The 15,914-nt window shown below is 39.5% G+C and overlaps 1 protein-coding gene across 3 annotated transcripts; it reads right to left on the reverse strand.

The window, feature by feature from the left end:
* Positions 1–35: 35 nt before the first annotated feature.
* LOC127801628 (26S proteasome non-ATPase regulatory subunit 11 homolog) lies at positions 36–15,117 on the reverse strand. 3 transcript variants are annotated; one of them, XM_052336908.1, is made up of 2 exons: positions 14,987–15,117; positions 36–1,589 (listed from the first exon to the last, which is right to left on the reverse strand). In XM_052336908.1, the coding sequence occupies exon 2, from the start codon at positions 1,568–1,570 to the stop codon at positions 299–301; it is 1,272 nt and encodes a 423-aa protein (XP_052192868.1). In that variant the 5' UTR covers positions 1,571–1,589; positions 14,987–15,117; the 3' UTR covers positions 36–298. The 3 variants fall into 3 exon arrangements, with proteins under 3 accessions (XP_052192868.1, XP_052192869.1, XP_052192867.1); XM_052336909.1 differs by having other exon boundaries at positions 14,991–15,110; XM_052336907.1 differs by having other exon boundaries at positions 37–1,589; positions 14,956–15,112.
* Positions 15,118–15,914: the final 797 nt, after the last annotated feature.

The raw sequence follows: 15,914 nt of genomic DNA on the forward strand, positions 1-15,914 counted from the left end.
TGGAGGTTATAGAGAGAGAGAGAGAGAGAGAGAGAGAAAGTTGCGTCCATGAAAATTGTTTCTGATTGTTTGCTAACCATGACATTGACATGATTTAAATTGTTTAGGAGTTCAACCAAGTAAAGCAAGACTTCAAATGTCTCAAGTAAAAACAGAAATTGAAACCCACCCCCACCCCCACCACCGGCCCAAGAAAACAGAGTAGATATAACCTCCACTACCACTTCCACTTCCGGACAGTTATTTAGTTGTAGGTATCTCTCATTCTCACCAAACAAGAACTCAGCCCAGCCCCCCACTATGCCATAATTTTTGCAGATCTAACATAGAGGCTATCCACAACCTTGCCAATATTTGATATTGTCTCCAGTGTCGCAGGGTAGATTGCGTCCGGCTTAGGATCATCAAAGATGATGAGACATCCAGCACCTTGATCCAAGGTCCCTGCAAACTTCTTGTCAAGGATCATCTGCGACAGTTTTTTCTCCACGTGGTCTATGGGGAGTTCAATCAGCTCAGCAATATGACCAATCTCAACCCTTGAGAAAGGCTCGATCAACCTGCAAAGGTTCTGTTCCAGCAGTGTATCATAAAGAGAAGACAGGTGCCTGTGGACGATGGGGTCCTCCTCCAGCTGTGCCTTGAAATCCCTAAGTGCAGTCTCAAAGAGCTTCAGCGAGCGTTGTGCATGAGCTTGGGCAACGGCTTTCATCGCGTCTACTTCTGGCCCCTGATATTGCAGTCCCACCTTCGCTGATGATAATATTCCTGCAACATCATCCGCTTGGTTAACCATGATTTTGCACAACAGCATATACTTGAGACTGTATATTGCCCGGGGATCTTCAAGAGCATTGAAAGCTTCAAATGCTTCGTAGAAATAGCTGTAAGCAGTTTTATAGTCTTTCTCTTCAGCATGAAGAATCCCACTCTGCAAGTCTATAGTACCCTGCTGATCCGGGGGCACATAAATAGCATTGGCCGCTGTTCTTGCTGCAGTGAGAGCAGCTTTAGCTTTGGGGAGGTTTCTTAGAGAGAAATGCAGCTTGCTCTCCAATAATTCTATGTCTACGAGCAGCAGCTTGTCATCTAATCTCCTTACTTCCTTGATTAGGCCAGAAAGGAGGGCTAGTGCCTCTGCATACTCCTTGTTTTCCATCAAAAGTGCCGCAAGCCTTGCCTGAACTCGTTGACGAAGGAATGTTCGCTTCTCTGAACGGGTCCACTGCACCATTTCTCTGCAGAGAGAGATTTGGAGATCTGATGTTCCTGGTATTTTGGCTACTGCATCAATTATCCCACGAACAATTTTTGCAGTTTTTGCTTTGGGGATCAAGGAAAAGAAAGGCCTTAGTTGGGTCAGAAGGCTCCTAAGATCCTCTGCTCTGTTCTCTTCTCTAAGAAGGTCCGACAGATTTGAGACAGCCTTTTCTTTAATCCGTAGTGCTTCCGAAGAAGATGAAGGGTTCTCAAGTACACGATACAGGATAGAGATTGCCTGAGATGGTATTTTTGCTTCTTGAGCCTGATCCAGCGACTCAGTTGTTGCTGGGAGATGTGATGAAGACATGATGACTGCCTATATATTTCTGCAAATTGGAGATGATTAAATGATTAGGTACCATAAAAATAACTTGCATCCAAAAACCAACTGAACAAACATTTCTCTATCACATCAGTGATGCAAATCTGATAGTTGCCCTTCCCAGCTTTGACACAAAATGAAGGGATTCCTGACTTTACAACTTCAGTATTTCATTCCCAGCATTGGCAAGATAAATGCAATGTGGCTTTAGGTTGCTTTTTTAAGAACCAAAGGGATGCATTATAGTGCTCCAATTGTTTTGGCAATACAGAAGTCTGAAGTAATTCTAATTAACGCCATATCCTGATAGAAAATCCATGTCATCATTGAACAGTGGCATAAATCAGTTTTAGAAACAACCTAGATGAAAAAACAACTGCATCGATGCATTGTTGTGCCACAAATGATGCAAAACTCTGACAGTAACACCAACCAGCTTTGACAAAAATCAGTGGATTCCTAGATCTATGCGCTCCCAACACTAAAACAATGCATCCTGAGCTATAGGATTAGTCTTTTAAGCAGAAACAAAGGAATGCATTAAGATGATAATACATATGAGATAATACAAATTCTGAAGGAAGATAAGAAGAAAAGGGAAAATAATGGACAAGTGATTAGAATGCATTATTCTGGTCGAGGTTGGAGATCAAGGAGGAGCAAGGTCTTACTTGGGTCAGAACCGATCATCGGAAAGGCCTTGATCTAATGACCAACATACCCAAAAACCAAATTGATCCAACAATTGAATCTCGATAGATCTGAAAATTAATTTTTTTTTAAAAACCAACTTGTTTCTGGAAGGGCATCGCCGGCCACCATCCATGACAGATTCCCACGATCAAAACCAATCATCGGAATCAACTTGGTCTAGTGACCAATATAACCAAAAACCAAAACGATCTATCAGTCAAATCTCAATACATCTAAAAATCCAATGATACCAACTGATACGAAATCCGGTGCTCTGATACCAACTGATGTAAACCCGCGATGGAATGAAGCCAAAGAAACCCACAAAAGATTGAAACGAACCCCAGAAAAGCCAAAATTGGATACAAGGCAAAGAATTCTTAACCCGTTGATTCAAGAACCAAGAACCTAGACTATATCAAAATCTAGACCTATTGATATGCGGAAACAAGAACCAAGAATTGTGTTGTTGATCACCACAAAAACTGTCCAGATCCTTGATAAGTTCAGGTCTTGAACGCCACAAAGAAATCAATCTTTTGATAAATTCAAAATTTTGTTCATTGAAGAACAAGATAGAAAAAGAGAAATCTCTCAAATTCAATTCATAATCTTCTCACTCCCTTGTTAATCCCTTGTTAACACTGGAAAAGCCTTTAAATAAGCAAAAATAATTAAATCCTAATTCTACTTGGAAACTAATAAAAATCCTAAATCTAATCATAAACCTAATGGGTTTTAGTTATCCCAATCCAACTACAAATTGGAATAATAAAACTATTAAAAATCCTAAATTACATAGGGAATAAGTAAATAGCTTGCTAAATAAGAATTCTAGTCATAAAGGAATTAGAAGTCATACAATTAGACTTCTAAACTAAGAAGGAAACAAAATTTTTTTGAAAAATGTTACCCGTTTCTGCAAAGGGCATCGTTGGCCACCGTCCATGGCAAATTTCGACAATTAGAACCAATCATAGAAATCACCATGGTCTAGTGACCAACATACCCAAAAATCAAAACAATGCAATGGTTGGATCTCACTAGATCTGAAAACTAAAATCGAAGAACATTAAGTTGGATCTTACCTTAAATCGAAGAAACTTCAATTGTCAGCATCTGAGACGACAATCAGTGGCCGAAGAAGGAGCCAACAATAGGCAGTTGCTGGCCGGGGAAGAAGAGGATAAGGAGACACAGGCGAGAGGGAGAGGAATAGGAGAAGAGGAGAAAATAATTGGCATACACACACACATATCTATAGAGATATTTAGCGACAAAAAATTCCGTCTCTGTTCAAGTTAGAGACAAAATTTTCCATCTCTAAATTTCAAAAAAATATAAATCAAGCAAAAGTTAGAGACATAAAATTTTCCATCTCAGATATCAGGCACAATTCAGAGATGAAAAAATTAAAAAATTTTATCTCTAACTCCGAAAAAATATCAAAGATGTAATTTTTTCCGTCTCTGATATCAGGCAAAATTCAAGGATGAAAAAATTTCCGTCTTTGATTCCAAAAAATATCAAAGATGGAATTTTTTTCCATCTCTGATATCAAGCAAAATTCATAGATGAAAAAATTTTCGTCTCTAATTCCAAAAAAAAACAGAGAGGGAATTTTTTGCACTGGCATCCTAGACTAAATTTTTCACCACATTCGTAGCACAATTCTAACTGTCTCCTTTGCTCCATAAAAGGAGATTTGACTGAATTAGGATTAGTATAAACCCTAGGATTTAAATTTCCTTGATTCAATCCTACTGTTGCAGTCCAAGAATTTCCTCCCAACTACTGATTGGTCAAAAATTCCATCTCTAATATTTTTTGGTCAAAAATCCAGAGAAAGAAGCATTCAATTTGTCATTACTCAATAATGTCCAATAAGATCATCTCAAGTAGCTTATATAGCCACTCTTACAGTTAGTTCTTTCAGTTAGTTCTTTCAGTTATAATTTATAACTAAAAGTATTATAGATGTTCATCCTAACATAGAAATGTAACTGAAAAAATACAAGTTGTAACACCTGTAGTAAAAGAGCAAATCATGGAAATGGCACGTAGTATAGCAAGGAGACATGAAAACCCGGGTGAATCAACACTCCTTCCAGCAGTTGCAATTTGTATGCTACCTTCCCAACTCTAGCCAACACTGGAAATGGCACGTAGTACTATGGACTCAATTTTGTTGAAGGGGCCGTAGCGAAAATCTGCTGTTGGAATCTTTTGACCTTCAAATAGACCATGTCTCCCACCTCAAAAGCTCTCTCACACCTCTTTCTGTCTTCCAGATGCTTCATCCTATTCTATGCCACATATAATTCCTTTTTAATCACATGCAATGCCTCTTATCTTTGCTGCAAGTACTAATCCACGGCCAATTCAATACTTGTACAAGTCTCAAGGGGGCTTTATAGCCAAAGAGGGCTTAGAATTGGGATCTCTTCAAGGAATGATGGAAATTAGAATTGTACCACCATTGTGCTAGCAACAACCATTTGTTCCAACCCTTAGGCTTAGACAAGCATATGCATCTGAGGTAAATTTCCAAGCATTGGTTTACCCTTTCGATCTGTCCATCAATTTCGGAATGGTAGGTTGTTGACATGTGTAACCCCACTCCCAACTGCTTGAATAGCTCCTTCCAAAAGTAGCTAGTTGTCATGTCCCTAGGGTTCATGACAGGTTTAAGAGGTAATTAGAAGGAATTGGGAAGTTAGATCAGAAGAGATGGGAGGAAGTTAGGGAGGACAAAACAAAGAGGGAAAGAAAGAGAGAGATTAGAGAGAAATTGGAGGGAGATTGAGAGAATGCAAGAGAGGGAAATAAGAGATTTCAATTCATCAATTCAAGCATGCCTACTCTCTTATAGCAATGGCTTATTTATAGCCTCCAACCATCATCCGCCCATGTGCAATACAACTATAAGCCTAACAAGTACTATATCCTTATTACAATATTGCCCTTAGACTACTATTAGGGATATGACAATTCCCCCCGCCTTAAAACATATCTTGTCCCCAAGAAATGCCAAACCTCCACAGCTTCCCATATCCTTTTTCCTTCTCTTCCACAGCTTGGATGGATAAGTTTTGAAAAAATTCTGTATGCATAACAAATTTGCAGTGGTTCTCATATACTTTAATTCTTCATCACTTTTCGCAACAATATCCGCAAACGCCTTAAAATGCGACAATGTAGAAATGTCGAGTCTAGGAGTTGCTGCAACATCAATTTCCTTCATCACCCCATCCGTCATTACAGTAGGCAAAAATCCCAATTGGCCATATGTAGCAATAATGCACAAAGCCGTAGCAGCTTTGTTCTCCATGGTCAAGCTTTGGACTGTTGCATCTATCTTTCTTAGCTTTCCTCTTGTTACAGCCATTTGCCAAGATTCCTCACAACTTTGAATCTACTGCTGATGAGGGAAATGCCTAATAGGGTCGTAACTCATAGGAGATTTCCCTTGGCTACAAGAAAAATTATCTGAAACACCTGTCTTGTTTACCTCTATTCTCTCCAACATAAAAAACTGGTTTGCAACTTTTGAATTATGGTTTACATCTTTGGAAATGACAGCAACATGGTGACACCATTTAAGATTTGCAAAACTTCCTCCTGCTAGTGTTGTCTTCACCCTCTCGTTAGCTAAGGAATCCTCAGCATTATCCAAAACCATAGGCAATGGCATAGTATCCTTAGGAGCTCCACCATCAATTCCATTTCTGATAGAATTTTGTTTCAGAACACCATCCGATCCTTCCGTCCCTGCTCTAATCACTAGAGGTAACGAATTGGCTTTAGCTTCCTCGGTCAGTTCCTCAAATGTTGCCCTATTAATCTGTTCATCACAGATTCTCTTTGGATAATGCCATTCACCACCAATATCATCACTAATGTTGCATTCCTCCTTGATAATTCTGCTAGAACTGGTACACTTCTTCCACTCCACATTGGAAATAGGTAGTGAATCCACTTCTCGACTTCTTGCTTTCTCCTTTGGCTGCTCCATTTTAAGGAAATCTTCTTTGTTAAAACTTCCATGATAATCCTCAAAGAATTTTGTAGGGAAGCTATAATGATACTTCTTAGTAAGTATCATTGCAAACTCCTGTAATTGTTCGTGTAGCACCCGGCCGAATTCCTTGCTCGATTCATGTACCACACTTCTTTTTCCCTTGTCCAATTAGCTGATCCCCTTCTCCTATTTCTTGTTGTTTCCCGCTGAAATTGCAGCCTCCTTTTGCTACCATTGAGGCTCCAATTGCCTCATGCGTGTATTACTTTCCATGGCTGATATTTTTTTCACAAACTATATACTTCGAAATCCAACATTTCTGCTGTGCAAATACTTCCGGCCTTGATTGAATTATGTTGTGCAAATACTTCCGAACTTGATTGAATTGGTTCAACCTCCAGATTCACCTCACGAAATCCCTGAGATCTGGATATGCTTTGCCTCCAAATCCAATTCAATTCCAATTAACTGAATCGGTGATGGACTTTAATTAATCGGATCGGCACAGCCTCAATTCGCCCTTCTTGCCCAATCACCGACTTGGAGGACCCCCAGGATCGTTTCTCACCGTTTGAGATCAGACTTGCTTGCTTGTGCTCGCCTCACCCAATCACTTCTATGAGACGCCTCTGGACCAGCAACTCGCTGATGTTCAACAGTGGCGTAGGAACTCACTTCTCGTCGTCATCTTCCTAATTTGCGTCAATTGTCGAAGGCCGCTTGAGTTCCAACGAAGAAACGATCGACTCACTACCATTCACCCACAGTGAACGTTCCTATGTTCGCATCACCTCCAACCTGTTACTTGAATTCGCTGGAATGATGCACAACTTCTTGTGATATAATTGGCTATCAAATCTGTCGAAATTGGTTTGCCTTTCCACTTCGACCAAGAATTACTGCAATTCACAGCCAAGCATCACCTCTTGCTTCACCTTCCAAGTTCACCTGGCTTGTCGGAATTCACGGCCAAAATCGTTGGCCTGTTCCTCCAATCTCTACGAGTCTCCTCTACATCAGCTTCACTAATTCGCCTACAACTTCAATTCTCTAGCAACTGAACAGCTAGACAACGGATCCAATTCTGCCTTCTGGCTTGTCTGTTGCAAAGTCTCCTACACTCGCCTAGCCTTCTTGATCAACTACAGCAACTCGAAAAAGAGCAGCAAATCACCCTGTTGTTCCACCTTCAAGTCGACAACCTAATCTAAAGCGATTCACGCTTCCACCTTCATAGTCACTCCGATTCTGATCCCCTACCTACTGCACCACTCTAATTTTGACTTCAAATTCAACATGGTATCACCGTCAGCCTCTCCTGGCTTGTGTCGTCTTCAATTCCGTTGAGTCCTAATTCCACACCCAATCACCATCCAACACTCCAAGTCGGCCAATTGTCCGCCTATGATTGCAATTGTCGTTGATCATCAATCGTTCAAGAATCTGAACTAGCCTCAATCGCACGCCTTAACAATCTGGATCTTACGCACTAATAACAAAACTTCCAGATCCTCAGCCGAAAATCACCAGAACCACTTACTGGAATTAATCGGAACTCTGGAATTCACTTGAATTGAAGTCGTAATCACAGCTTTGCTTCTCCTTCCTTGTTCGACTGCAACAACGCTTCTTGTTTTGATTGCAAATATAACCCGGACGGCCGAAAATTAGCCTAGCTCGCCTGGCCTTTGAGTTTCGAATAAGAATTGCCAAAGTCACAACCTAGAATTGATTGATCACAGCCAAGGATTAACTACTCTGATACCAATTGTCATGTCCCTAGGGTTCATGAGAGGTTTAAGAGGTAATTAGAAGGAATTGGGAAGTTAGATCGGAAGAGATAGGAGGAAGTTAAGGAGGACAAAACAAAGAGGCAAAGAAAGAGAGAGATTAGAGAGAAATTAGAGGGAGATTGAACGAATGCAAGAGAGGGAAATAAGAGATTTCAATTCATCAATTCAAGCATGCCTACTCTCTTATAGCAATGGCTTATTTATAGCCTCCAACCATCATCCGCCCATGAGCAATACAACTATAAGCCTAACAAGTACTATATCCTTATTACAATATTGTCCTTATACTACTATTAAGGACATGACAATGATGAATATCTTGTCCCTGTCCAACATAATGGATAGTGGCAATCTGTGTATTTTCACTATTGAATCTAATAACAACCTAGCTACTTCAGGGATGGTGAAGTGGTGAGCCAAGCTTAAGAAAGGGCAAAATTTTGTCAGCTTGTCAACCACTACTAATATTACATTCTTTCCTTCCGATCTAGGTAAACCCTCCACAAATTCTATGGAGATTTGCTGCCACACTTGTTCTGGTATGTCAAATGGTTGCAACAAGCCCGAGTAAGGGACTTCATCATGCTTACAACACTGGCAAACAGAGCATTCCAACACAAATTTGGTCACATTTTGTTACGGTTTTGCCCGAGTTTAGCTTTGGAGACTTAGAAGAAATCAGTGGAGTCAGTTATGATATGCAAGCGGCAAATTAGTTAATTAGGGTTTTGTGTAACGATAACTAATGTATTGGGGGTATGTTGGAGATTGTGATGTGATGTCTTATGATCTCCACTACTCCTAGGTTAGTCCGCCCAAAATGTCTATAAATATGAGGGCATAGGGCAATCGCTTGGGACTTGCTCATGCTTACAACACTAGGCAAACAGAGCATTCCGACACAAATTTGGTCACATCTTGTTACAATTTTGCCCAAGTTTAGCTTTGGAGACTTAGAAGAAATCAGTGGAGTCGGTTATGATATGCAAGCGACAGATTAGTTAATTAGGATTTTGTGTAACGAAAACTAATGTATTAGGGGGTATGTTGGAGATTGTGATGTGATGTCTTATGTACTCCTAGGTTAGTCCACCCAAAATGTCTATAAATATGAGGGCATAGGGCAGTCGCTCGAGATCAATCATTCTATTCTCATGTTGTTGAACGAGTGCAATGAAAGAGAGGAAAGGTTGCGAGTAGAATAGCTTTTGCAATCTTGTGTAAGAGGATTGTACTTGTGGGTGTGAGAAGAGAGGGACTCTTGTGTACTGATTTCTTATTCTAGTGGATTGCCCTCTGGATTGGAGTAAGCTGGATGTAGGGCCGATTTTCGTCAATCTGAACAAGGATATACTGTGTGTTTCTTATGTGGTTTGATCTTTCTTAACTTATCTTTTCAATTCTGTCTTTTACATTTTCTATTGTGTATGTATTTGGTGATTGCTTGTGTGAGTTTTGGCAATTGAAATTGGACTATCAGTGCTCCCAGTTTGACACGTCTCTTTTTGGTCCTAGCCAATGAAAAAGCTGCCTTACCTTGTTGTAGGTGACATCTAGGCCTCATTTAGGCCTAAATGTCCTCCAATGGGGGAGTTGTGCAGAGATTATAAGACCCTCTTCCTAAGTTGGGCATCTTCCCCTATCACCAATCTTCATTTATACCTTAATAGCTCAGGCATTCAAGGTATACCCCTTATGATCAGCTGGCCTAGTAGCTAATTGGGTCATGAGGTCCTTTGCCACGTGGTTTATTCGTAGCTGGCCGATATTTCCTTCACCCAATTAGGCACTAGTGCTGAAATAGCTCGACATTCTCCTTCTTCCTCCTTTCTTAACAAGGCATCTACCACTATGTTTTCCTTTCCTTTCTTGTACTGTATTGTATAGTCGAGTCCCAACAACTTGGTTACTCCTTTCTTCTGTAATTGGGTATGCAACCTCTATTGCATTAGGAATTTGAGACTCATAATCTATTTTTATCACAAATGGGTTTCCTTCCAGATAGTATCTCCAATTATCCACTGCCATTAATACTACAATGAGTTCCTTGTCATAAATGCTTAGTCCCAAGTGTTTTGGGGCCAAGGCTTGGCTAAGAAAAGCGAGGGGTTTACCCTCCTTACCAACACTACACCTACCCCCATCTCGCACACATCTATCTCCAAAATAAAGAGTTTTGTAAAATTAGGTCAGGCTAAAATTAGTGCATGTGTCATTGCCTTCTTGAGTGTGTGAAAGGCTACCTCTGCCCTTGAGTTCATACAAAACTATTCTTCTTGAGTAACTCAATGAGTGGACTGCTTATAATTCCATAATCTTTGATGAATTTTTTGTAATATCCTGTTAGACTAAGGAATCCCTTAATTCTTTAACCATTAGTGGTACAGCCATTCTACCATGGTAGCAATTTTCTTTGGATCGGTGCTCACTCCTTCCCCAGTAATGATATAGCCTAAGTATTCCACTTTGCTCTCAACGAAGGTACACTTAGACCTCTTTACAAACAATTGGTTAGATTTGAGAATTTGGAAGGTTGTTCTTAACTGGTTCAAATGCTGGTTAGATATGAGGATGTCGTCAAAAAAGACAAGTGTTAAAATGTTGTCTTGAGTTATACTAGAAGATCAGTTAAGGTAACAGCAGTTTAATTTGAGGGTCAATGAAGCTTTAGATAGAAGTTTATATCCCATGTTGTAATTAGCTATTGTTGGAGGGTTAAACTATAAATAACTAATAATATTCATTGGAATATCTGCCCACTATTATAAATAGAGGGCAAGGGGGTAGATTTTCTCATTCTATTTGTACCGAGCGAACATTCATTTAGATAGAGAGGCTGGTGTTCAAGACAGCTTTGTAATCTTGGAAAATGAGTGTTGGATGTACTCGGGAATAGGAGAAATTACTCAAGCTGGTGTACTAATCATTCTTGGTAATAAAGAAGGTTGCTCTTGGTGGGTGTTTGAAGGCTGGATGTAGGTTTGCCAAAGGCATTCAGAACCAAAATATATCTTGCGCCTATTGTTTGGTTTGTGGTTTGATTATTTTTGTTTTTCATTCATTTAAATTTTGTCATTTATATTTTCTGTTGTTTTGGATTAAGTTCCGGTGTGTTGAGGGTGTGAGAATTGGCAAGAACGATCCTATTGTACTCCTAATTTCTAACAGATTGGTATTGAAGCCAAGGACAGTTCAAGAAATTGCCAAGAACCTAGTTTTCTTTAGGAATCTTCCCTGCCATGGCATCTACATCTAGTGCCTGCTAGGTATGAGGTTGAAAGATTTGAAGGCACAAATGACTTTGGGCTTTGGAGGTTAAAAATGCGAGCCTTGTTGGGTAACTTAGGGTTAGAAGAGGCTCTTGATGGGGACTCTAAAATGCCTAAGGAATACCTGGATGACAAGAAAAGGGATATCTTAAAGAAGGGCATATGAAGAAGGATTGTCCAAACAAAAATAAAGAATCCTAAGAGAAAACTAACCTCGAATGTTCAAACACCATGTGTGGTTTTGGCTATGAGCTATGCGGATGTCCTATAGTTTTTTTAGGTATGCAGAAAAGTGGCATAGGTCCTAGGTGTAGGGTTTACTTCTCATAGGAAATGGGTACTTACCCATAGAGACATGGTGGAGGGGGAAATGGTTTGTCTAGGCAACAAAAGGTCAAGGCAATTGGAGATGGTAGAGAATAAGAGGCATGGTGGAGTTGTTCCAGAACATTAGAAGCTGTAAAATATGTTCCTGATTTTAAAAGAAAGCCTAATGCCCTTAGGAAGAATTAGATAATAAAGGATTTCTCCTATAGAGGAGAATTGGAGTCCTAAGAAGTTGCACAAGGATCTCTAATAAAGATGGAAGCAACCCTCAAGAATGGAATTTATATGGTGCAAGCTGGCATTTTTATGTGAATAAGCTGCAGCCACTAAGGATAGCCTAGGATAAGTTAGGTGGTGTCATTTGTTGAGGATAGCTCACATGTTGAGCAAGGACTAAGAAAAGGTATCTAAGGCTAGGGATATTAGGGGAAGGAAAAGTTTACAGGTATAAGGGAACAGGAACCATGTAGTTTGGTAAGGTTACCAAATGTAGAAGTCTCCAAAACAGACCTTATATATGTCAAAAGCCCATTAAAGATCAGTTTCTAGGATCTTACTGTTTTCAATTACAATTTTATATTTATGTTCTTGTTTGGTTTTCGGGTGAGGAGTGTTGAGAGAATTGGCAAACAAAAGTATTGATTGAGTATTCAAAAGTGCTCCTAATCTTAACAACTTACTATCTTGCTGCCATTAACGACGGTGACCGATAGGGGAAGAGTGGCCTGCAAGGTACATTGCAAGTTTTTGGTCGTTCCCTCATCCAGGAAGTTGTGTGTACTTCCACTGTCAAGGAGGATTATCACCTTCTTCTTCCCCACTGAACCCCTTACCTTAATTATCTTTTCTGACAAATAGCCTTATAGTGCATGCAAGGAGATTTGCTCGCCTTCTTCTCCAGCAATTCCATTTCCAGCATCATCAAGTTCTCCCTTCTTCTTCTTCTCCTTCCATCTGCATCAGTTGTTTTCTACAATGATGTCTCGAGGCATATTTCTCTCCACATCAAAAGCATAGCCCCATTTGTAGTTCCTGCTCCATGGAAAGGAACTTCAACAGAATAGGATTGGGGATTGCCCTAGAGATTAAGTTCCCTTTTACTACCTGTTGGCTGCTAGTTTTGAAATTTCCACCCCCACTGTTCTACAAATTACTCCCCGTATACCCCTTGGAAGATATCCTATGCTTCTTAACAAATGCCTCAAGGGATAATTCACGTAGGTGGACTTTCTCGGCAGCCTACCTTATTGTGGCTAGTTGTAACATCTTAACCATTGATCTGAGTTCATCACTCAAACTGCTGAGGAAACTCAACACGAAATATTGTTCATCAAGGGTCAGATGAGAAAGACTCAATGCGGATTTTAACTTTTCGAACCTGATCTGATATTCTTCCACTAATCCTTCCTGCTTCAGTTTGTTAAACTCTTGTACCACATCCGTCATAGTCCTTTCCCTGAAACGAGCACAAAAGTCCTTTATAAACTCAATTACTCAGGCCAACTCCACTCTATTCTCCTTCCGCTCCATCCTTGAAACCATGCATCTACCACATCGTCTAGGTAAGCAGCAGCCAAGTTAACCTTCTGGCCTTTGGTTACCCTGATAATGGTAAAAGAAACGCTCACAACGTCAAATCCACCACCTCAGTTTGTCTCCTTCAAACACTGAAATTTTCAGTCTTCGCATTGGAGTATTGGATTGGTTCCCAAAGGTTCCCCTAATGGACACTTATGCAGCATATTCCGTATGTTCCTTTGTCTCCAGTCTGTTCCTCGATCCTACGAGAATGGGTGCAGCAGTGGAACGCAAAGGAAAGTCCACCGACAAGCTCCCATTAGGCTACCTGGAGAACATGTTCAAGGTAGCATTCAACTGCTGACTCAATCCAGATAATTCCTCTCTAAGGTGCGAGAAGTTTTCCCTCAGGTTTCTCTCAATCATCGACATGTTGGTTGGACCACAACTCACCTCCGCTTGAGTGTGGTGGATCCCAAGTTCTACCATTTCCAGCCTCTCGTCTACTTGCTCTTGATTTTGTCGAAGGCCTATCTCCAAGGCGTCCAACCGAGTCCGTAGTTGTTTCATTAGGGTTCCTTCCACCATTGTCAATTCCACCACTTGCTAGTCTATTACTCAACTCTGGTATGATCGGTAGATGCATCTAACCCTCACTATACAAGTCTCTGACCAGTTCGGACTACCGATTGTCGCCACTAGATCAAAGTTAGAAAGCTTAGACCATCGAGCTCTGATACCAATTGTTAGCTCATTGGGCGATTCCGAGTAATTAGAGAGAACAAAGGGGAAGATTAGAGAGAAAGCAAGAGATAGGGAGAGAGAATAACAGAAAGGAGAAAGAAATGAAAATTCTTTTCATTGCATGAATCTGTTAGCTAAGGCCTTGATACATATATATAGCCTACAGCTACAGCTGGAATATCCTGGAATGTACTCATGGAGATGCACTGATGTTCTAACTGACTTGGTACACCACCATTTAGCATACAAAATTATAATGACAACTCTACCCTGATGAATGTGACAGAAGGCAACAAAACATGGTCGAAAAGGGCAAATTAGATTTATACATGGGCCAAACTGAAACAAGTTTTGAAAGCATAAAATAGTTACAAAAACAACCTCCACGAAAATCCAACTGCACCAACACATTAATCCCACAAATGAAATGATGCAAGCAAAACTATCATAGTCAACAAAAATCAACGCAATAGTATAAGCCGTACAGGCAGAAACAGGGGGAGTATTAAGATACTCTTACTTTTTGAATAATACAAGATTCTCCCGAAATTCTTACTAGTGCCACATCCTTACGGGAAATCCAGTTATTCAATGAACGGTAAACAACCCAATATTAGTGTTCAAAGCACCATTCAGTTTTAAGCACATAAATGATGCTACAGTAACAAATGTCTCCGCGAAGACATGTTCTTGAAGAACCTTACCCAAAGTCCGGGAGCTGGGATTGCTCCGCTTCCAAATAATCGAAGTAGAATAGTACCCCTATGCCCTAATTTCCAATATGTTACATAAACATGGAAGTAGCTAACACAAAATATAAAGAATGTAATCAATAAAAAATAAGAAAGAAGGAATCATCGTCAAAATGCCTAAGTTACAGGGAGATGAACGGCGAACCCTAGTTTCGTGGTACCAAAGAAAAGATAAATGAATAAACAAATCTGATTCAGCACCGAATCATTGCCCATGAAATTAGGACTGCAGATTGAAATCAACATAACGCACCTGAGATTTGCAGAAATAGAGCAATACTCACTTACTCAGGCCCAGCCGACGGCAGATCTGGAAGAGAGAGAGAGAGAGAGGCTGGCTCAACTCGCAAGTCAGTGGTTACTTGTTTGATGTTAAAAGGAATCCAGTTGCGAAAAGGGCCATGCGGCGAACTTTGGGTGGCTGTTAATCGTACGGGTCGGGTCGGCGGCAGAAATAACCAAAAAAAAAAAAAAACTAAAAACGAAATATAAATAAATGAAAATTGAAAGGTACCTTTAGTTCGGTAATTTATAAATAGGTAAATTAATTTAACACTCTTTATTTTTAAATTTTGGTTAAGAAATTTTTTAAATTTTATATTTTGTTAAGTTAATTTTTAAATTAACCATAAGGCCCTCTTTACCACTAAAAGAATTAAGTAACTTAATCTTATATCTTTTAAAATTTTGAATTTTAGGACAAGATCTCTTGAATTTTATTTTTTATCAAATCAAAACCTAAAAGATTTCAAAATGGCTAAAACACTATCTTCATAAAAATCCATGTTAAAACTAAAATAAGTTAAAATTATTGATAATATCTATTTAATTATGTTAAATTAAGTTAATTTAAAATTCACATTTTTAATATTTATAATAATAATAATATAAATACAATTAATATTAGAATGAAGACTTCAAGCTCTCGAGCAACATCTCTCCATCATTAAGTAAGGAGTCATCATCGTGCATATTTCTTTCTCGCTTTTTGAGTCCTCTCATGATCCCTCTTTCCACCTACTAACCCTCCTCAATTTTGATCTTATCCGACTTTTCCACTTCCTTTCAATCTTGATAATGAACTTCTAAATAAAGCAGTTCAAACATTATATGTTTTTGTTACAATTAGAAACACTATGATTACTCTAATCATAGCCAAATACACAAAACACCCTCACCCAATTCAATTACAATTAACATAATTTAAAATTG

Source organism: Diospyros lotus, chromosome 5 (assembly GCF_014633365.1).
Source record: "Diospyros lotus cultivar Yz01 chromosome 5, ASM1463336v1, whole genome shotgun sequence".
Classification (NCBI taxonomy): domain Eukaryota; kingdom Viridiplantae; phylum Streptophyta; class Magnoliopsida; order Ericales; family Ebenaceae; genus Diospyros; species Diospyros lotus.

Excerpts from the sequence above, each read along its gene's own strand:
- LOC127801628 (XM_052336908.1), bottom strand. The coding sequence starts at position 1,570 with ATGTCTTCATCACATCTCCCAGCAACAACTGAGTCGCTGGATCAGGCT.